Source organism: Corythoichthys intestinalis, chromosome 2, assembly GCF_030265065.1.
Source record: "Corythoichthys intestinalis isolate RoL2023-P3 chromosome 2, ASM3026506v1, whole genome shotgun sequence".
Taxonomy (NCBI): Eukaryota; Metazoa; Chordata; class Actinopteri; order Syngnathiformes; family Syngnathidae; genus Corythoichthys; species Corythoichthys intestinalis.
Genome location: NC_080396.1, coordinates 11,770,473 through 11,793,928, shown reverse-complemented (window position 1 = coordinate 11,793,928; position 23,456 = coordinate 11,770,473). Strand labels below are relative to the sequence as shown.

General features: G+C 37.9%; 1 protein-coding gene across 2 annotated transcripts in view; it reads left to right on the top strand.

Annotated features, from left to right (window-relative positions):
• LOC130907841 (plexin-A1-like) overlaps positions 1-23,456 on the top strand; it is a 599,840-nt gene that overhangs the window by 561,116 nt on the left and 15,268 nt on the right. For both annotated transcript variants that reach the window (XM_057823323.1, XM_057823332.1), the window contains exons 27-31: positions 1,549-1,652; positions 1,746-1,842; positions 12,293-12,483; positions 18,912-19,081; positions 22,368-22,580. In XM_057823323.1, coding sequence (XP_057679306.1) covers positions 1,549-1,652; positions 1,746-1,842; positions 12,293-12,483; positions 18,912-19,081; positions 22,368-22,580 — 775 coding nt within the window. The remainder of the gene's footprint in view (positions 1-1,548; positions 1,653-1,745; positions 1,843-12,292; positions 12,484-18,911; positions 19,082-22,367; positions 22,581-23,456) is intronic.

Genomic DNA, 23,456 nt, shown 5'->3' with positions numbered 1-23,456 from the left:
TTTTCATCTGTGTGATTTTGAAAAAGATCAGATCACATTTGATTGTGATTTTATACAGAAATGTGACAAATTCCAAAAGGTTCAGATACTTTTTCATACCACTGTATTTAAAAAAAAAAAAAAAATGTGTTGCTGTTTCTCTTTGAGACCCCTTTGGAGAGAATGCTTGCTACATATAGTTATGATGAGAAATCCAAACAAGATAGAAACAAAACAAAACAAAACAAAAAAAAAAACTAAACTAGAATCATATTTTGGCCAACATGTGCCAATAAAGCTTACTTGTGGGGACACAATTTGGATACGTATAGATAAAATCATTTAATTTAAATGTTGCAGCTCCCAGAACCAATTTAATCAGTGTATGCTGTATCACCTACATACATTTTTCAACTGAACATTACTTTTCATATATTTACATGTTGAATATGCCTGGAATGTTGTCTGTCAATGACCTCTGCCAGTTATGATGTCAAATTAAAAATATAATCATTTGTTATACCCAGTGTTGTTAATAATGGCGTGAGAATATAACGGCGTTACTAACGGCGTTATTTTTTTCAGTAATGAGTAATGTAATTAATTACCGTTACTGAGGCGGAAAAGGCATGCGTTACTATGCGTTCCTAAGTTGGTTGAATAAAAAAAAATCTGAGAGAGACAGACTCACGGAGACAAGATAGCAGAGCAGGAGTGGGGAAGACGCCATTGCAAACGCGATGCTAGGTGGCTCCAATAATACCTGACTGTAGCCATAGCCTACAAACTACGCCCACATGATACGGTAGATATCACATATTATAGAACTAGATGCAAATGACAGACACGGCTGCATTGGCAACATGTTTTAAGGACTACATGCGTTAGTAAACAGCCGCCATCTTAAAGCAGTAGACCTCTCAGGAAGGCTCTGATGTAGAGATCCTTAACTTTTTTTTTTTTATCTAAAATGCTCCTAAATCGGCAAAATCTTGACTTAAATCTATCTTTAAATGATGAAACAGTTTTAAAACTTACACATGTTGAAAGTAGACAGATGGGAACTAATGCAATAACGGGAGCAATTTTAACAACTTTAACGGTGATTCGCAACTTTAAATGCTTTCCACACATAGCAAAGGTTACTATCTAGTTATCGCAATACCCTTGTGTCTAGTTAAGTGGAGGGTAAAGAATTGGGCTAGGGCCAATTGTCCCCAAAACCCTTTAAACTTCACATTGTGTGACTTGAGAAAAAAAAAAAAACATGAAAATGATCACAAGTTACTTTGGAGAGTAACTAATTACTCTTACATTTAGGTAACTGAGTTACTAACGCAATTTATTTTTGGGAGAAGTAATTTGCAACTGTAATTAATTACTTTTTTAAAGTAAAATTAACAACACTTTGAAATGCTTCCTACATTTTCTGGAATTCTGCTGCATGACAACATAATCCAGGGAGACGTATTTACGTTTCCCCCCCATGAAAATAAAGAGAAACTGTGTTCTAACTCCATATTTTCTTCCATTTCTGTTGCGAAAATACTTTATCCCCTCCATCTGAAGAATGGCGTCAAGGTCGAATGGCCCGAATTATTCTGCAGGATGAAGACATCACAACAAAAATAGATAATGACTGGAAAAGACTCAACAGTCTGGCTCACTATCAGGTACACAGGCACAAATATGGGCAGAAAAATGCATCAAAGCAGGTTTGCACACCGAGGAGTAATAACATTTTGGTGGTTTCATTTAATGTGTAGGTTACAGATGGCTCAGTGATCGCACTGGTGCCAAAGCAGAACTCAGCCTATAACATCTCTAACTCATCCACCTTCACCAAGAGCCTCAGCAGATACGGTACTCGCCTTCTTATTGACTTGATCCTCATCTCTCACTCCAACCCATCTCTCTTTGGCTGTTTCTGTTTATGATGGCAGCAATCATAGCCTCCATTCTTCTTTTTCCCTCTCAGTCAATGGCAATCCTTTTTATCCAGCGCCATCACCTCAGGCCAAGGCTGTTTAATGGCTATTTCCAAGCAGCCTGTAAATGAGAGGCATAAAAGAAGACACCTCAATACCTAGCTGACAAAGAAGTGAAAGCAAGTGAGGATGAGTGGCAGCAATGATGGACAGCAGCTCCACATCAATATGGTGTAAAATGAAAAAAAAAAGAAAAAAGAAAAAAAAAACAGATTAAAGGAGTGATTGCTAACCTTAAAAACTCAACGCCTACACCTATGTTACTTATACATCAGTATATTTGTTCAAATACAGTATACTGCTGTACCATACAGTCCCTGACAAAAGTGTTGTCGCTTATCCATTTTCTAGAAACACTAGCTAATAAACTGACTTTTAATTATTCAATTGGTTTCAGAAATGGCTCATATAAAAGCTAAGACCCTCCCAAATGATGTTGAATGTACAAAAATATATTTGTTTCACTGAAAAAAGATTTATCACTGAATGAAGACATAAAGGTCAAATTTTGGCAAGACAAAAGTTTTGTCGGCAACAGAAAGTAGTGTGAGAATTGAACAGAAAATGTACAGCGACACATGCAGCGATCCAACGCCGGATTTATGTTAAAAAAGTACGAAAGCTGTACCGCATGCAAACAGGAAGGATTGTCTCATGAGTGATTTGTTTGAGGATTCAAGGTAATTATTATATTAATTAATTAATTAATAATTATATTAATTTTCAACATAAAATGCTCTCCGTTGTAAGGCTGCCGCCACATTGTCTAACAGACTAGCATTGTGCGTCGACATATTTCCGTAAAATAAATGCTATTTTTTTTTCTTCTAACCAAGAATTGAGACTGTTTTGCATACATATCTATAAAGAATTCAGGGATTTAACCATTTATTCACAAGAAATTTCACCGGAAAAGCTCTGTGTACATATGGCAGCCGCCACATTGACTGACTAGCATCGTGCTTCGACATATTCACGTAAAATAAATGCTAATTGTACGTTTTTTTTTTTTTTTTAACCAAAAGTCGAGACTGTTTTACGTCAATATCTATAAAGAATTCAGATTTAAGCATTTATTCACAATAATTTTCACCAGAATAGCTCTGTTTACATAAAGCGGCCACCACATTGACTGACAGACTAGCATCGTACTTCGACATATTTACGTAAAATAAATGCTAAATGCACTTTTTTTTTTTTTTTTTGCTTTTAACCAAGAATCAAGACTGTAGTCTGTCCATATCTATAAAGAATTCAGGGATTTAAGCATTTATTCACAAGAATTTTCACCAGAAAAGCTCTCTTTACATGTAGCGGCCGCCACATTGACTGACAGACTAGCATCGTACTTCGACATATTTACGTAAAATACATGCTAACTGCATGTTTTTTTTGCTTTTAACCAAGATTCGAGACTGTTTTACGTCCATATCTATAAAGAATTCAGAGATTTAAGCATTTATTCACAATAATTTTCACCGGAATAGCTCTGTTTACATGTAGCGGCCGCCATATTGACTGACAGACTTGCATCATATTTTGACATATTTACGTAAAATAAATGCGAACCGCATGTTTTTGTTGTTGTTTTTTTGAAGGCTGTTTCGTTTGGCGACGTCCATGATCTATAATCGCCATGGTGCTGTTGGATAGCTGCTCGCGTCGCGTTCAAGAATTGCTTGAATTTCTAGCCATCAGCCACCTTGCACACAGGGGGAGGATTGCTGATCATCACATATGGATAAGGTGGCTAATGGCTAGGAATCTGAGCAGTTCTTGAACGCGACACACTCAATACCTCGCTAATCTGCACACGACCGCAACCTTTTACCTACCCCTTCCTTCCTTCCTACTGCAACTCCGCCTGACGATGTAAAAAAAAAAAAAAAGTGATATTGCATAATTTTTCGCGGCACACCTGACCATATAACGGCACACCCGTTGAAAAACAGGGGTAAACCTAGGATAAGTGTTCCATTATTTAAGACAACACTGTGGAGATTTCCATGGGTATCCACACGCACTCGATTGGTATTCTGTTCTCCAAACGCACCATTTGTTTAGTGATAGCTCCATTGCCTCTGATTGTTAGAAAACGAGTTGATTTCAGGTACATATGCTGACTTGTGCCACTCCAGAAGAAAAATTTAAGTCTAACAATGTATGATTAAACATATTTTCAAAGAAAGAATATCCAAATTTTGCTAGCTAGCATTGACAACCATGAGCTATGAGTATGTTGAATGCTATGGTAGGGATTTTTACTTTTTTTTTTAGGGACTTCTTCCCCTTCAAGTTTTTCAATATAAAGATACTTTTGACCACTCAAAAATTTCTATGTAACATCTCCTTGTGTAAATATCCTATAAAACATGGATACCTCTGGCTTATAGTCAGTATGTTTTTTTTTTTTGTTTGTTTTGTTTTGTTTTTTATTATTAGGTTATGCGAATTTCTTGGAAGTGTGGCTTATAGTCAGGTGCACTTTTATGTCTTGAAATTACAGTAAATAGAAAACGTAACATTGTGCTGTGTATGCCATAATTATTAGCTGCAAAATAATAAATCCACAGGAAAAAAACATTTTGTAAAGGGTTGTGATATCTGGATTGAATGCTCTACTTTCTGCCACAATCATTTCAACAGACAAGAACACTGTCAGAAAAATAGGTCATTACCTATTATCATAATTTCATATTTTATCCCATTAGCGGTGAGGACAATGATGATATGTGAATAAGGGCAGGAATATTTTCTCATCTAAAAACTATCTCATCAGATTGACCTCCATGGTCATAGTATGAACCATTCATGCAAATAATCAAGATCAATATCTCACACTACAGTAGTTCGACTTTCATATCACTGTATATCAGAACATAGTATCCCAGAGTGAATGTTGACTCACAATTTGAATAAAATGATGCGCACTAGCAGGTCGGGGTGGGAACCTCTTGGTACCTCACGATACGATACGATTTGCGATACAAAGCTCTCGATAACGATTTCACGATATGGAGATACAATGATTATGATACATTGGTTTGGAAATCATTTTAAGATATTCTACAAAATAACTAATGAACAGAAAAACAAGCTATCTTCATCGTTTGGCTGTAAATTTATCCCTAGTAGATGTCCAATCCATTTCAACTGGGAGGATGGCAGCAAATGAACCTCTCCCACTTCTACACTACTGACCAAAAGTATTGGCACCCCTGCAATTCTGTCAGATAATGCTCAATTTATCCCAGAAAATGATTGCAAATGCTTCGGCAGTAATATCTTTATTTATTTTGCTTGCAATGAAAAAAAAAAACAAAAACAAAAGAGAATGGGGAAAGAAAATTGAATCATTATACGGTAATTTTACACAAAACTCCAAACATGGGCCGGACAAAAGTATTGGCACCCTTTGAAAAATCATGACTCTAATTTGTGTAATCAAAACCACCCGTTGCTTAGACTTGGACAGAAAAAGAAAAATTGACGAGAGATTTCAACGAAAGATTGTGCTGATGGTGGATAAAGAACCTCGACTAACATCCAAACAAGTTCAAGCTGTCCTGCAGTCCGAGGGTACAACAGTGTTAACCCGCGCTATCCGTCGGCGACTGAATGAAAAGGGACTCTATGGTAGGATACCCAGGAAGACCCCACTTCTGACCCAGAGGCATACAAAAGCTAGGTTGGAGTTTGCCAAAACTTGCCTAAAAAAGCCAAAAACGTTTTGGAAGAATGTTCTCTGGTCAGATGAGACAAACGTAGAGCTTTTTGAGAAAAGGTATCAACAAGAGTTTACAGGGGAAAGAAACGAGGACTTCAAGAAAAAAAAACACTGTTTCCACAGTCAAACATGGCGGAGGTTCCCTGATGTTTTGGGGTTGCTTTACTGCCTCTGACACTGGACTGCTTGACCGTGTGCGTGGCATTATGACGTCTGAAGACCACCAATTAATTTTGCAGCATAATGTTGTGCCCAGTGTGAAAAAACTGGGTCTCCCTCAGAGGTCATGGGTCTTCCAGCAGGACAATGACCCAAAACACACTTCAAAAAGCACTAGAAAATGGTTTTGGAGAAAGCACTGGAGACTTCTAAAGTGGCCAGCAATCAGTCCAGACCTGAATTCCATAGAACACCTGTGGAGAGATTTGAAAATGGCAGTTTGGAAAAGGCAGCCTTCAAATCTCAGAGACCTGGAGCAGTTGACCAAAGAATGGTCTAAAATTCCAGCAGAGCATTGTAAGAAACTCATTGATGGATACCGGAAGCGGTTGTTCGCAGCTATTTTGTCTATGAGTTGTGCTACCAAGTATTAGGCTGAGGGTGCCAATACTTTTTTCCCGCCCATTTTTGGAGTTTTGTGTAAAACAAGGGTGTAGGTTTGGTCTGAACATTGGTAGGGACCATATAACAGCACAACCTGCATGAACACTTTGGGGAAAGTACATTAATAAGACCATACAGATTGGGTGATATGAACCTAATTAATTGATCTTTGCAAAATAAATCTGTATTATACTTACTTTCATATGTATTGGTTCAGGTGATACGCCGTTCGATTCGAACCTTCCAGAAAACCGAATACTTCCAGAATAAATGTCTGGATTTTATTTGCAAATTTAAAGAGCAATATTTGAACTAGGGCTGTCAAACGGTTAAAATTTTTAATCGAGTTAATTACATCTTAAAAATTAATTAATCGTAATTAATCGCAATTCAAACCATCTATAAAATATGCCATACTTTTTCTGTAAGTTATTGTTGGAATGGAAAGATAAGACACAAGATGGATATATACATTCAACATACGGTACGTAAGTACTGTATTTGTTTATTAATAATTATTATAATCAAAATGATGGCATTAACATTATTAACATTCTGTTAAAGTGATCCATGGATAGGAAGACTTGTAGTTCTTAAAAGATAAATGTTAGTACACGTTATAGAAATTTTATACTAAAACCCCTCATAATGTTTTCGTTTTAATAAAATTTGTAAAATTTTCAATCAAAAAATAAACTAGTAGCCCGCCATTGTTGATGTCAATAATTACACAATGCTCATGGGTGCTTAAGCCCATAAAATCATTTGCACCCAAGCGCCAGCAGAGGGCGACAAAACTCCAAAAAACACAAGTAACAAGTGGACATTGCACAATTTTAATCTGTTTGAGCGGGGCATGTGCGTTAATTGCGTCAAATATTTTAACTTCATTAATTTTAAAAAATTAATTACCGCCCGTTAACGTGATAATTTTGACAGCCCTAATTTGAACACAATTTAATTACATAACATACACAATACAAACTTGTTAATAATATCTAAACTATACAAAACTACAAAAAAAATAAACATTTGCCAATCAACATTTTCTGTCTAAATAAAGAAATTAAATATAACTGAAAAAATGTCTTAGTCAGGAAATAACAAAAATAAAGAAAAATGGAACCTTCCTTTAGGTATAACACTACCGCTTTTGTCCACAAGCACAGCCAAACTCATCCAAAAAAATGAAAGCTACAGTGGCTGCTGCTGGCCGAAAAAAAAAAAAAAGTCGAATATCCCTTCCCTGTGAAAGGGCTGGAAGAGGCAGCATGTTGTCGACATGTTGTATTTCTGTCGAAGCTGTGAGTGCATGTGCGTGTTGGGGGGGGGGGGTTGACTTCTGTCGGAGCTTTGACTGTAAAATCCCATTTTGTGTCGCATCGTTGCGCTGCCGATGATTGTAAACTTTTCTAGCAAAGTTTGATTTTTGCCACATCTAGCTATCAGTAAGCTAAACCATGCTAGGCATTATTGGAAACGTAGTTTTGAACTGCTACGTTTGGAAACATGCTGGTTGAATAGTTTGTCTGTTTACTTCGGTTATTGTTTTTGTGCAATCTAGAACATTGAATGAGAATATCAATCAAATGGGAATAACAATTTGTCAAGGAGAATTGTCGTGATAGTAATTTATAAAAATGTTTAGTTGGCACATAGCCTACTGTGTGTATGTGTATTGACTGGACAACATTTCTATGGGTCTGCATTTACCGTATTTTTCGGACTATAAGTCGCACATGAGTATAAGGTCGCACCAGCCATAAAATGCTCAATGAAGAGGAAAAAAACATATATAAGTCGCACTGGAGTATAAGTCGCATGTTTGGGGGAAATATACTTGATAAAATCCAGCACATAGAACAGATATTTCATCTTTAAAGGCAATTTAAAATAAAAAATACAATATAGAACAATATGCTGAATAAGTGTACAGTATGATAATGTTACATGATGCATGAACAACAAAATGCGAACGTGGCCAGTATGTTAACGTAACATAGCTATTAAGAGTTATTCAGATAACTATAGCATAAAGAACATTTGAACAAGTTTAGCAAACCATCAGTTTCACTCCAAAACACCAAAATAACATGTGAAATGATATAAAAATGTATTAATAATTTCACACATAAGTCGCTCCTGAGTATAAGTCGCACCCCCAGCCAAAGTATGAAAAAAACTGCGACTTATAGTCCGAAAAATACGGTATACAATTTTTTTTAAAAGTCATTATTTTATTTTTTATTTTTTTTAACTGCATTTTTCCATCCAGAGTGAGGGGGCGCACTTTAAATATATTAAAGTGATATAGGCATCTTTGAGTGAACTTGAGTAAAATTCAAGTATCTTGAGGCCGGGCTGAGTGTCCTCTTTTTTGGAAATCAAAATATGGTCACCCTAGTGCAGTGCTTCTCAATTATTTTCTGTTACACCCCCCCAAGGAAGACGTAAATGTTTCGCGCCCCCCCCAAACTCTGCTGCCACTGTCAATAGTATCATTTGTCTATAAAATTACTATTATAAATACGCATCTGCCTAACGTTGTGTCCTGTTTTTCTAATAAAGAAAAAAAGTAACATAGATCAACTTATAGTAAAGTATAACTTTATTAACATTGTTTTGTTTGTAACAGAGAAGACTTGACGCGCATCAATTTGCCTGAGTTTAAAAAAAAGTCATATCCAAACTGTAAAAAATACACTCAAGGTACATTTTTGACCATTTGATACAGAAAAATAAAATGTAATAAAATCAGTAAATAATAACAAATTAAAATTGATTAGAAACATTCACTCATGAGGATAATATGCCAAAAAAAATGGACCAAAACAAAAACCTGAATAAAAGAAAAAAAGTGTCCTTCTGTCAAAGGACACTTTTTATTTTTGCTGCTCACAGTATTACCTCCTTTGCAATGGTGTGGAGTTATTTTGCAATGAGCATGCTAACAATGCTCACTGGTTTACCGATATAACACTGACAAAGCAGGACGATAGTTGGCAATATTCGGCACGTTTTCGCTGAAAAACAATCAAGCGGCTTATCAATGAGATTGGGGTCTAATGTCTTTAAGTGGCGTCTTAATTGATTTGGCTTCTGGCTGTCCGCTATAATTATTTTTAGACACAGTAAAATGTGGTCTTTCCTCATCACCCACTGTATTAAAAGTCAAAGCTAAAAGGCAAACGGCACGAAAAAAGCGCATTCTCGGCGGCCGAGGTAGAACCGCAGGTGAGGGCGGTCGTCGTGACGATCCCAAGCCGAAAATGACAATTCTCGGGCGGCGACGTGAGAACCGGACAAGACAGTGGGTCGCTGCGTGAGTGAGTCCGGTCGGAAAACGGCTTTCGAAAACGGCGGCGGCACACTGCTCTTCATATCTGTTTTCTGTGTGTGCTGAGTGCTCTTCCTTAGTTCAAAAATACTGCGCGCACTCTGAAAATGAGAGCGCCACTGCCACCCACTGAGTGGATGTGCAAGTACACTTTATTTCAGTACGGCAAAAAAAAAAAAAAAAAAAAAAAAAGCATGTTCCCCGAGGTCACATGCGCCCCCTTGGGGGCGCACCCCACTATTTGAGAAGTACTGCCCTAGTGTATGGCAATCAGTGGCAGCCAATGCCAGGCGACGAAGTAATTCTGAGCCATTTCAGGTCATCACCTGTTGATTTCCCGTTGATTTTGGGGCATTTTATGGGTCACTTACTGTTGATTTTGGGGTATTTTATAGGTCTTTCCTGTTGATTTTGGGTTACAGACCAGGAAGTGACCCGGAAATCTCACAAATGAATGGGCAGTGACTCAAACTTAACAGAAAGTGGCCTGTAAATGTCCTAAAATGAACAGAAAGATGAATGCCCTAAAGATTGGAAAGCGTGACTGTGAATGCTCTGGTTTCGAATGAGCGAACGTTCAGTGTAGGGCTACAGCTATCGAATATTTTAGTAATCGAGTAATCGACTGAAAATTATATCGATTAATCGAGTAATCGGATAAAACAAATATATTTTTAGGTGAAGAGAAATTATAATATACATGAGAAAACAAGACATTTCATCTAATGTTGAACCATTTTCAGTCAATCAATGTCTTTATTTTCGATGTATATTGTTGAAAACAGCCAACAATTGCATCTCAGATGTACCTAGAATTAAAAAAAAAGACTAATTCACTGCTTTCACTCAAAAAACTTTTAGATCTTATTAAAACATATATATATCTTACCTAAAAATGCCGTTATGCTTAACACACATCACTTAAAAGTTAGGATTTTTTTCCCATGTGTTTCAATTGAATTTCTCTTTGTGTCAAGCCATTTTTAAGTTCTAGTTAAGTTTTAAGTTAGTCCAAACTGTAAGTCCTGATAGGATTTTGAGTTTTTGCAGTGTTCAAAATAAATGTATGATACAGGCTGTATTGGAACACATTAGGGACCAGTGCTACTTGGTGTTTTATCCAGCAATGACTACTGAGCTAAAATTGATAGTTAGCATGATTAAGTTTTTATTTTACACCCTCATCACTCCACAATGCTATGTTATGTTAAAGCCTGTATGTAAGACACGTTAGCCACGCATCGACAGTGGTCATAATTATTTGAAACCTAGCCCTCCGCAGGGCTAACGTTACGTGAGCTAGTAGCGACAGTAATGTTAATCTTATTTATTAGTGCTTAGCGCTCTTTATTAGCGCTTAGTGCTCTACTGCTTTAAGATGGCGGCTGTTTACTAACGCTGCCCAGATGCGGCCGAGTCTGTCATTACGCATCTAGTTCAACATACATGTGATCTCTATGAGACGCATCAGACGCTACCTGTACCAACGTAGCATCGTGCGGGCTAGTATTTAGCAACGTCGGCGTCGTTTGTGGCGGCTGTCGGCTGCAGTAATTTTTTTTTTTTCCCTTCTTCCTCTCCGCACGTGACAGCGCGTTGTCCCGCATTAAAAGTAGTCCGAGCAAAACGTGATGCTTAGAGCTGTCAAAATAAACGATTACTCGAGGTGAATAAAATTACTCGGATCAGTTTTTAAACTCGAGTTACTCGAGTTGCTCGAGTACTCGTTTCAGCTCTAGTTCAGTCGCACTTCCAAGTCTTATTAGGATTGGGCGTCGAGTGCCATCAATGGCAGCCATCGAGTTAAGGAGACATTATGACGGAAGATTTTAGTAGCAACTTGTTGGTTCATTATTTTTTATTATTTTAAAGCATTGGCACTTTGACATTTTTAAAACGATATCTTGATTCTTGCAACGAGTGGATGGACGTGCCACGACCTATCACTATTTCGATATTTTGTCACAACCGTTCTAGCAGGTGTGAGAATGTGCACGTGTAAAATGTATTTTCTATTTAATGAGTGTGTGAGGTAGTTGTATATGCTGCTGGGAAGAGTGAAGGTTGCTTTGGATAAATGTGGCTCGTGATGGGTTTGGAATTAAAGCCACTAGTGACCTGCTGACAGAAAGAACAACAGACAGCACTCCAGCAAGCATCTATCTCTTTTTGAGCCTGTGCCCTCCCATTACTCTCAATTTCACTCACTCCCCTGCCTCTCTAACACACATTTTTCGCTCATCTCCAGCATTCCCATTCATCTATCCCCATCTTTTGCTGCGATACAGAATAAGCAGCATTCTCTGCAGATCGCCATCTCACGTCTGTGCACCTCACCTCTCCATTTCCGTCTCCCTTGCTGTCTTTCTGAGTAGAACAGTCGCAGATACGCATCTCCTTGCTTAGCGCTAATCAACTTTGACACCCTAGCCATGAATAATAAAACACACAGAGGACAGACAACAAGAAAGGGAGAGTGCCATACTATAAAAAGATGAAACGAAACCACTATGCTTTTTGGGAGGAGTTCAAGTTACCCATCAGGGAATAGCCTTTTATTCTCTTTCAAGCCTTTATGCATATTGTGGGAAGTACAAAAATGAACCAGAATGACTGAAGGGTCCATAATGCCCTTTGTACTTGCATTTGTGGTTACAGAGAGCATGCTGAGAACAGCAAGTAGTCCAGACAGCCTTCGATCACGAACACCCATGATCACCCCTGACCTGGAAAGTGGAACTAAATTGTGGCATCTGGTGAAGAACCACGACCATTCGGACCAGAGGGAGGGCGACCGGGGCAGTAAGATGGTGTCCGAGATCTACCTGACCAGGCTCTTAGCTACAAAAGTAAGAAACAGCGACGCGGAATAGGATTTTGGTTTTAATTTTTAGTTTCTTGCATTAAAACAAACTGGTGCAATTCCTTTGTTCGAGTATAACAGTGAAATTTGGCTCTGTTGTGGAAGAGGGAGGCTTTTGATTCATAGTTTTCCCTCAAGCTTTATTCATTTTGTGTTCCAAAAAAGAAATATGAGGGGAAAAATGGAGCTTTACTTTAAAGTTGCCAAAACAAAGTTGCATACATTTTTTAGACTTAACGAACCATATGTTTAGCTTTGTACATGACCAAAAATGATGGAATCATGGAAGTTATAACAAAGCAATTCCCTGTAAATAACTCATTTTTTTCTGTATACAGTAGGGTTGTTCCGATCATGTTTTCTTGCTCCCGATCCGATCCCGATCGTTTTAGTTTGAGTATCTACCGATCCCGATATTTCCCGATCCGATTGCTTTTTTTTTTTTGCTCCCGATTAGATTCCAATCATTCCCGATAATTGTTCCCGATCATATACATTTTGGCAATGCATTAAGAAAAAAATTAATAAAACTCGGACGAATATATACATTCAACATACAGTACATAAGTACTGTATTTGTTTATTATGACAATAAATCCTCAAGATGGCATTTACATTATTAACATTCTTTCTGTGAGAGGGATCACAAAGGACAAATGTGACTTTGTATAGTGTGACTAAATATTGCCATCTAGTGTATTTGTTGAGCTTTCAGTAAATGATACTGTAGCCATGCCCAAATGCATGATGGAAGGTGGAACCATGTCTGTGCGTAGTGTTACCAATTGATATATCTTCTCTGCGTTGGGAAATAACATAGGGTGTTAAGAAAAAGATCAAGTACTACCTTGCTTCCCACGATAACTCTAATTGTAGGGATAGGGATTGTAAGGCTTTTGCCAATTAAAAAAAAGGCTTCCAAAATTCACTCTACTCATTTTACGCTGCCTTTTAGCTCTCTATATAGGTAAAACGGCGCCACTTCAGATTGAGCGCGACAATGCGTGAGTGGGCATGCATTAATTGCGTTAAATATTTTAACGTGCTACAATTTTAAAAAAAAATAATTACCGCCATTATCGGGACAAATTTGATAACCCTACCTTAAGCCAAAACTAAAGACTCTGGATGAGTTATGTCTGTAACGTTAAATACAATTAGAAAACGATTTATTTAAAAAATATATATATCAAAAAAAGGCATGTCCGATATTTTTTTGCCGATTCCGATACTTTGAAAGTGACGTGATCGGACCCGATTGATCGGGACATCTCTAGTATACAGTATGTATTCTCCAGAATATGACATGGTTGGCAATCTGTCTGGCTTAAAACCCACATACAGGTAGTCCCTTGGTTACGATGGACCCGATTTAAGCAATTTGGACTTTATGACGCCATTGTCGCCAGTCGTTTTTTTTGTTTGTTTGTTTGTTTTGTAAGCTGTGTAAACAGTATCTTATTGTACCACACAATATCTTATTTTTAACTTTATTAACTTGACGTGTTCTGTCCTCACTAAACGTCAAGTTGTTCAGCTTGACAGACAGCAAACAAGGCATTTCCGTCATTCACTTTTGAAAATGTTTAAAGCTGTAGCACACATATTTACATTTATCTCCAAAATGATACAGCAGAAAACACAGACAAGTCTGAAAGAGCAGTTTCTGCTCTTGCACCCCTCTTTAAAATGAACTGTTCTATTTTAAGCCAAAGGAACTGTTGTGTTTGATAGAACAATATGTCTATATGCTGCCATAGCGGATTCATGGCACATTAAGCCCCCGAACTATTTTTAATTTGTCCGTTTTATCCTGGAAACCCCTGTTTACAGATGTCGCGCAACCACTTTTGTTTCAACCCAGGCATAAAAGGAAGGTAGGTATTCGAAATGTCTGTCATTTTTAGCTTAGGAATAGTTTAAAAAAAAAAAAAAAAAACTTTAAAAGTTTAAAATATGCGAGAGAATAATATTTTAAGCAAATTACGTCACACTGGAAAAAAATGATGTCTGTAAAAAGGTCACGGATATCTACCTAATAACTATCGCCTAATTGAATACATGAAAAAGAAAATCTCTACCACTCCTCGATGTCTGCGATTTCTGCATCACGACCATTCTTATATTACCATGCTTCACCCATAAAATCTCAAAAAAATCCGGCTGTGGCCATTCACATCTGTGCCTTGACACACGATGATACATGCTACATGGAGTTTTGGATCGAAACAAGGTAAGTACGGGATAATATCTCGTTAAAATCATGGCGTCTTTAATTCTGCTCCTGCGTGCTCTCACTTCCAGTTACGGTTTTGCTATTTATTTTTATTTATTTATTTATTTTTTAAATGCCCTCCTGTTCAAAATTTTTTAAGCTTTCCAATGATGTATCACGCATGTATATAGGACAGTTTTGACTTTGGCCAATTTGGGGATCTCAGAGCGGAACTTCAAGTCACCTGAGTGTTTTCCGCCATACACATTTTAACAATAAACCGTCTGGCACAAAACAGTTGGTGTTCAAACGTGTATCTCCTTAGATCAAAATGTAAATTTAGTTGATTAAATTAGCCTAATTTACCTAGCAAAAGTCATAGCTTAAAAGCTATGAATGCTGACGAATTCACAATTTTCGTAGCAAATTGCTCCCACCCACATAACTCCAAAAACTTGCTCTAAATTTACCGTAATTTTCGGACTATAAGCCGCTACTTTTTTCCCTCATTTTAAATCCTGCGACTTATTTGTTGATTTATTTGGGTTAATAGGTAACAGTTTTTTGACAGCGGCATCATAAAACTGCCATGAGAACGTCATAAATATGACATGACATTATCATGGCCATTAATTAATGCTTATGACAGGTGTCATTAAGTGTCATCCAGCAACTCCATTTGTGTCCAGCTCGGATCTTTTACAACCATTCAAAAGGGGGATAATTTGTGCATTATTTAATGCTCATGGGGGTGTCATGTCATAATTATGATGGTCTTATGACAGTCTGATGGTGGCACCTTCAAATAAAGTGTTAATAAATTCCATAATTAGCAATTAATGAAACAATTAGAACAGTAACTAAAGAAATAATTAGCACAGAACATGAATTTTCTTTTGTTATTTACATCTGTAGTGCTACAATGCATGCTAGGAGACATGTTGGATGACAACAGTGTTGACAGCAGCTGGCAGCAGAGGTTTACTGTCTCCCCCAAGAGAACAATGATGGCCAAATGAAGCTTCTTGAAGCAATGAAGTTTTGGAGCTAAGTCAGTCTTCTGATGCCGCTGCCAAATAAAGTGTTACTGGTTGATATCTTTTGGTGTAAATATCCTATAATACAGTGAGGATAGCTACTGCTTATAGTCCAGTGCGGCTTATCTATGAACAAATGTCGTTTTTGTGTCAAATTTTGTGGGTGGCGGTTTATAGTCAGGTGCGCCTTATAGTGCGAAAATTACGGTAATTACAAATGCATACGCAAACATATATTCGCTGAAAAAACTTATAGCCTTATGTGAGCCAAATGAGAGGGCAGCTGTCCTATATCCTATTCCTCCTACTCAGTCATAGAAGCCAAGGCGACAGTCCAGCCACACCCAACACCACCGCCATCAGAGTTCAGTGTATCTATCCTCCATCGTTAAACAAAATAAAAATACTTTTGGACTTTTTGGATAGTTAGTTTTAAAGGGTTAATTCCGATTTATGCGGAAATTCAGATTAGGTCGCCAGCGTAGGAACGTAACTCGTTCGTAACCCAGGGACTACCTGTATTGTATTTTAAAAATGTAATCCCATGAGAGCCATACAGTTGTATGTGAGGCCCTGTTATTTCCGTGATGTTATTGAATGCTTCACTTGGCTAATGTTCTTGAATACTTCACTTGGCTAAGAGGTGAAAAATAGAGAAAGATTTTGCGAACAGTCGCCGTGTTGTGACTAAAATAAATCTTGAGAACGCAATGGTGAAGGCCAAACGTCGTTACAATATCGTTGCTCCGCGTGGTTTTTCGCACAAAGCTGAGACTCCACTGCTCTCCTAAACTGATTTAACAAGCAGGAAGGAAAATGTCTGAACTAGTGATTTAAAAATGTGTCTCGTTAAAATCAGTTTTCGCATTGCGCGATCACCTTTTGGCCAATTGCAAATACAAACATGGTGTGCCGTTGCGAACATTTGCTAGGAGTGGACAGTTGTGGAGCGTTCCAGGGCAACCGTTTATTGCAACTCCTCACCTGGAAGTGGCTCTAGTTTGACAGCCCAAAAGTCGTGCCAGATGAAAGTTAAACATGTACATGTGTGACTTGGGGTACCACACAGTTCATTTTCGTGGTAATTTTTCCCTACGCTTTTTAAAACACTTCAATTTGCTTAGCACTGAATTGGGAGGGGCCAGCTCTGCTGCAGGTTGGGCGAAGGCTAACGAGCTCTCTTGCCAAAGAGCTCCTAAGCAAAGCCCGCCCGTCTCATCAGACCATAGGTCATGGTTCCAGTAATCCATGTGCTTTGTTGACATGTCTTCAGCAAACTGTTTGCTGGCTTTCTTGTGTACCGTCTTCAGAAGAGGCTTCCTCCTGGGGTGACAGCCATGCACACCAATTTGATGTGGAGTGCGGCGTTTGGTCTGAGCACTACCAGGCTGAACCCCCACCTCTTCAATCTCTGCAGCAATGCTGACAGCATTCCTGTAACGAGTCTCATGACATTTTGGAGGGAAAATGACAAGCAGTACTCAATTTGGACATTTAGGGATGTACGTAGTTTCTAAAGGGTGTACTCACTTTTGTTGCCAGGGGTTTAGATATTAATGGCTATATTTTGAGTTATTTTGCGGGAAAATAAATGAACTCTATTAAATAAGTGGCACACAGACTACTTTTCATTATGTCAAAGTGTCATTTTGTCAGTGTTGTCCCATGAAAAAATATGGCGGAAAACACTCAGGTGACTTGAAGTTCTGCCCTGAGACGCCCCATATTTGCCAAATTTCAAAATTGTCCGATATGCATGTGTGATACATCATTGGAAAGCTTAAAATCTCAATTTTCTGGGGGAAGAAAAATTTTGATAAGGAGGGCAATAAAATTTTTTTTAAAAAAGTCTTTTAAACAGCAAAACCCTATCTGGAGGTGAGAGCACGCGAGGGCAGAATTACAGACGGCATGACTTAACGAGATTTTATCGCATACTTACCTTGTTTCGATCCAAAAACTGCATGTAGCATGTATCAGTGAGTGTCAAGACACAGCTGTGAATGGCCACAGCTGGATTTTTGGGGGATTTTATGGGTGAAACATGGTCATATAAAAAGGGTCACGGTGCAGAAATCGCAGACATCAAGGGGTGGTCGAGATTTTTTTTTTCATATATTTACCCTTTTAAACTTTTTTTTTTCAAATTTTCTTTGTCTGGATCGCTTATTTATCATATAATATATCAGACAAAATGCGACAGGAACAAAAAAAATACAATTAAGCTATAGGTATGAGGTAGATATCCGTGACTTTTTTTACAGACACCATTATTTTCATTGTGACGTCATTTGTTTAAAACTTTAAAACATGTGAGTGAATAATTTTTTTAAGTATTTTATTTTATTTTTTTTTTTTTAACGACATCAATTAGACATCAAAGAACAATTCTAAGCTAAAAATGACGGACATTTTTGAATAATAAATATGATTAATTACCTTCGTTTTATGGCTGGGTTGAAACAAAAGCAGTTGCGCGACGTCTGTAAACGGGGGTTTTCAGGGTAAAACGGACAAATTAAAAGTAGTTTGGTGGCTTAATGTGCTATGAATCTGCTATGGCAGCATATAGACATATTGTTCTATCAAACACAACAATTGTTTTGGCTTAAAATACAGCAGTTTCTTTTAAAGAGGAGTGCAAGAGCAGAAACTGCTTTTTCAGTCTTGTCTGTGTTTTCCGCCATATACGTAAATATCTGCAGAAATGCGAGGGGTGTACTCACTTTTGTGATACACTGTATGTTTGAAGTGTCCAAGATCAACAACGTCATTAAACGAGCAGTTCATCACAGCTCATTCAGGTCATGACAAGACCCGTTGAAGTCAGCGGAGAGACAGATGCGCTCATCAAAAGAGCCAGATATGATTCGCGAGCAATATGTTCCAGACCCTTGCATATTGACATTGCCTACTGAGTTTTGTGCTAATGTGAAGCTTCAACTGGTCGTCCGGTTGTGTCCGTATAAAGACTGAATTGTCATTGCAATAGCTCATAAGAACTGGTCATGCTCCCAAATAACATGTTGAAGTGTTTTATGACAACTCTGTCCGTAAAAGTGAACTTCATATTATGGAAAACTATGCCACCCTCTGGGTGTGACTTACTGTCCTTTTCACTTCCATTGTCGTCACAGACACTTTACTTTTCTTCCTATTCAGGGCACATTACAGAAGTTTGTGGATGATCTCTTTGAGACCATATTCAGCACAGCCCACAGAGGGAGCGCCTTGCCGCTGGCCATTAAGTACATGTTTGACTTCCTTGACGAGCAGGCGGACAAACACAACATCACAGACTATGATGTCCGACATACCTGGAAAAGCAACTGGTAAACATTAACTTCTTGAAGCATTGTCTTTTGTTGTTATCATTGTTAGTATTATTTAGACATGTGCCGATTACCGGTTTCAAGGTATACCGTTGTCTGAAAACATCAAGGTTTCAAAACCGCGAAAATTTTCCGTCATACCGTCCCTAAGGTATTAGCAATTTTTATGTCCCAAAAATGCATGGAGAAATCCCTCGCTTGCAGCTGCAAGGCTCAACCCTCCCCACCGTTTGTTGCTCAGTGTCATTGAGTCAGCTGTGCTAAACAATTGCTGGAGGAGGTGAAACTGCTGAGCTTTTTTCCCCCCAAAAAGAGAAAACGAAATCGCTGGTATGGGAATACTTCGGCTAGAGAAAAATTACAGACGGCCGCAGCTTATAGGAGAAGGGCCAACCGACATGTAAAACATGTTTGTGGAGCGTGGCTGCTGATACTTCCTATATGATTTCACATTTATACAAAATTTAGGGTTAGTAAACACTGTCATGAACGTTTCCTATCAGCTACGACAGTTAACTCCAGCGTGTTTAGTGTGTCTGGCAGTGGTAAAACGTGGTGTTTTTTTTTTCTCTCCGGCAACTGTGTTGTGAAAGAGAGTGTGTCTATAATGTAAGCATGATACGAGTCAGACGCACGTGCTTTTTATGGAAAATAATTCAATTATTTTTGTTCTGATGGCAATAATGTTGAGCTGTGGATGTGGATTTAGGCTCACTTAAAGGACTGTATTTATTAAAATGATATTTAGAGTAATTTAACTTAACATTATACTTATGTTCCAATTCGCTAATAACTTTTGGAAAAATAAAAATCATGTTCAGTGGAAAAAAGTTCTTTTTTGCAATACCGTAATACCGTGAAACCGTGATATTTTGGCTTAAGGATATCATACTGTTAGAATATCGTACCGGCAAATGCCTATTATTATTATTATTTTACTTGACCTATTCCTGAGGCAGCCACAATTTGTATATTACTGTAAGGGCAAAAGGTTTGGTATACAAAAACAAACTATTTTCTGTGAATGTGACTTGTCCAACACCAGTTAATATGAACAGCATTGGCATTCACCAAAGAAAAAAAAACTTTTACAAACTATAAAGCACACTGGATTATATGACACATCATCAATAAACATTCCAACAACTCATACACAAGGCTCACCTGATTATAAAACTTAATAATGCATCAATCTATGGCATTTGTGACTTGTCATTCTTTATCTTTTAACTTATTGTATGTTTATTATTTATTTTATTGTTTTATTCATGCATTTGATGAAAGGTGAATGGTTGTCTTGAGTACTTTATTGGAGCAGTCTAATACAGTTAGTAAGCACAACCACAATTCATACATAAGGCCCAGTGGATTATATGGTACACTGTCAATTTTTGGAAAAAATAAGGTATTTTAAGTTGGTAAATGCAAATCTATTGCTTTTTAAAAGTTAAATACAACTGAATCTTACTCAAAAAAGAGAAAAAGAGAAGCCTGCATACTCATGGAGGTATGTACAACACACTTTGAGCATCACTAAATTAGTTATTTCTGTTTGTATTTTGTTACCAGACATTTTACTGTTTTAAAGTAAGGGATCTACAAAAACACTCTGTTTGCACAATCATATTTCTTCCAAGGGCGTAGGCTTGGTTTCAACATTGGTAGGGACAATATTACCATTTTGCATAAAATGCAAACAACGATCCAAATAAGGGATGATTGGCTTGTCTTCGTTGTTCCTTCTGGAGGTTGACCTGACCGCAGTAGTTTTGACGGTTAGCAAGTTTAATGTTATGCTAACTCTGATACAGGTCGAACTTTCAGTAACAAAATTAGTGGTGTTTCCCCCACCTTCACAACATTGACGTCTTTTTACATGACTTCCAGTGGCTGCTGCTGGCCAAAAAAGAAACTTTTAACATCCCTCCTCTCCGAAGGGGGCGGCATGTTGTCGATATGAATCGGGGTTGTTTGAGTATGTCTGTGTGTATGTCTTTGTGGAGGGAAGGAGGGGCTTCAAGTCATCAGCCAACCAAATGTTCGTTTGAGGGGGGAAAAATGGACCGGCATATTCTGCAAGTGAAACAGGATAACTAAGTCTTAACATAATGAAAATAATTCACTTAATAACGGTAGGGTCTATTCTACCCTTACAAAATATGGTAAGACAACCTAAATTACCTACTGTAATTTTCGGACTATAAGCCGCTACTTTTTTCCCTAATTTTGAACCCTGCGGTTCATAGTCCAGTGCGGCTTATTTGTTGATTTATTTGGGTTAATAAGTCACACTTTATTTGACAGCGGCATCCTAAAACTGCCATGAGACCGTCATAATCATGACGTGACATTATCATGGGCATTAATGAACGCTTATGACAGATGTCATTAAGTGTCATCCGGCAAATTATGTCACTAACTCCATTTATGTCCAGCTCGGATCTTTTACAACCATTAAAAAAGGGAAATAATTTGCCAGATGACACAAAATGAAATCTGTCATAAGCATTATTTAATGTTCACGACAGTGTCATGTCATAATTATGATGGTCTTATGACAGTCTGATGGTGCCATCTTCAAATAAAGTGCTAATAAATTCCATAACTAGCAATTAATGAAACAACTAGAACAGTAACTGAAGAAACAATTACCTCAGAACATGAATTTTGATTTGTTGACATCTGTAGCGCTACAATGCATGCTAGGAGGCATGTTGGATGACAACAGTGTTGACAGCAGCCGACAGCAGATGTTGACTGTCTCCAAGAGAACAATGATGGCCAAATGAAGCTTCCTGAAGCTTTGGAGCTAATTGGTTCGAAGCTTCATGGTCAAATAAAGTGTTACCGGTTGATATCTTTTAGTGTAAGTATTCCATAATACAGTGAGGATAGCTGCGGCTTATAGTCCGGTGCGGCTTATCTATGAACAAATGACGTTTTTGTGTTAAATTTGGTGGGGGGCTGCTTATAGTCAGGTGCGCCTTATAGTGCGAAAATTCCGGTGTATATCTGAACTCTTTATGTAATGAAAAAAGGTTGCTTAAAAGTTGGTGGGGACAATTACAGCATCCTGAAAAGTTGCAAGTGTTAAGTCCCTACCGTCCCTATGCAAACCTACGCCCTTGATTTCTTCGTCAGAATTAACACATTAAATATTAGGTACAAGTGACTTTAACTGACCAACAAACAAAGTCAAATGGATTAACACTTTGGGAAAATGACGTCATTGATCATTGTTCATGTTAATGTTTCATAAGCAAAGTAACTTATTTTCTTTCTACAGCCTTCCTCTACGTTTCTGGGTGAATGTGATCAAGAATCCTCAATTTGTATTCGACATCCAAAAGAACAGCATCACAGATGCTTGTCTGTCCGTAGTCGCCCAGACCTTCATGGATTCCTGTTCGACATCTGAACACAAACTGGGGAAAGATTCACCGTCTAACAAGCTTCTCTATGCTAAAGACATCCCAAACTACAAGAATTGGGTGGAGAGGTAAAATTTTAGTTGCATTCATCCAAATTGCATTTAAAAGCTGCACAATTAAAGTGATATGTTGTATGTGAGCTGTTATATACAGTGGGGCAAGTATTTAGTCAACCACCAATTGTGCAAGTTCTCCTACTTGAAAAGATTAGAGAGGCCTGTAATTGTCAACATGGGTAAACCTCAACCATGAGAGACAGAATGTGGAAAAAAAATCACATTGTTGGATTTTTTAAAGAATTTATTTGCAAATCATGGTGATAAATAAGTATTTGGTCAATACCAAAAGTTCATCTCAATACTTTGTTATGTATGCTTTGTTGGCAATAACAGAGGCCAAACGTTTTCTGTAATTCTTCACAAGCTTTTCACACACTGTTGCTGGTATCTTGGCCCATTCCTCCATGCAGATCTCCTCTAGAGCACTGATGTTTTGGGGCTGTCGTTGGGCAACACGGACTTTCAACTCCCTCCACAGATTTTTTTCGGGGTTGAGATCTGGAGACCACTACAGGACCTTGAAATGCTTCTTACGAAGCTACTCCTTTGTCACCATGGCTGTGTGTTTGGGATCATTGTCATGCTGAAAGACCCAACCACGTCTCATCTTCAATGCCCTTGCTGATGGAAGGAGATTTTCACTTAAAATCTCTCGATACATGGCCCCATTTACACAGATCAGTCGTCCTGGTCCCTTTGCAGAAAAACAGCCGCAAAGCATGATGTTTCCTCCCCCATGCTTCACAGTGGGTATGGTGTTCTTCGGATGCTATGCAGTATTCTTTCTCCTCCAAACATGAGAACCTGTGTTTCTACTAAAAAGTTCTATATTGGTTTCATCTGACCATAACACATTCTCCCAGTCCTCTTCTGGATCATTCAAAT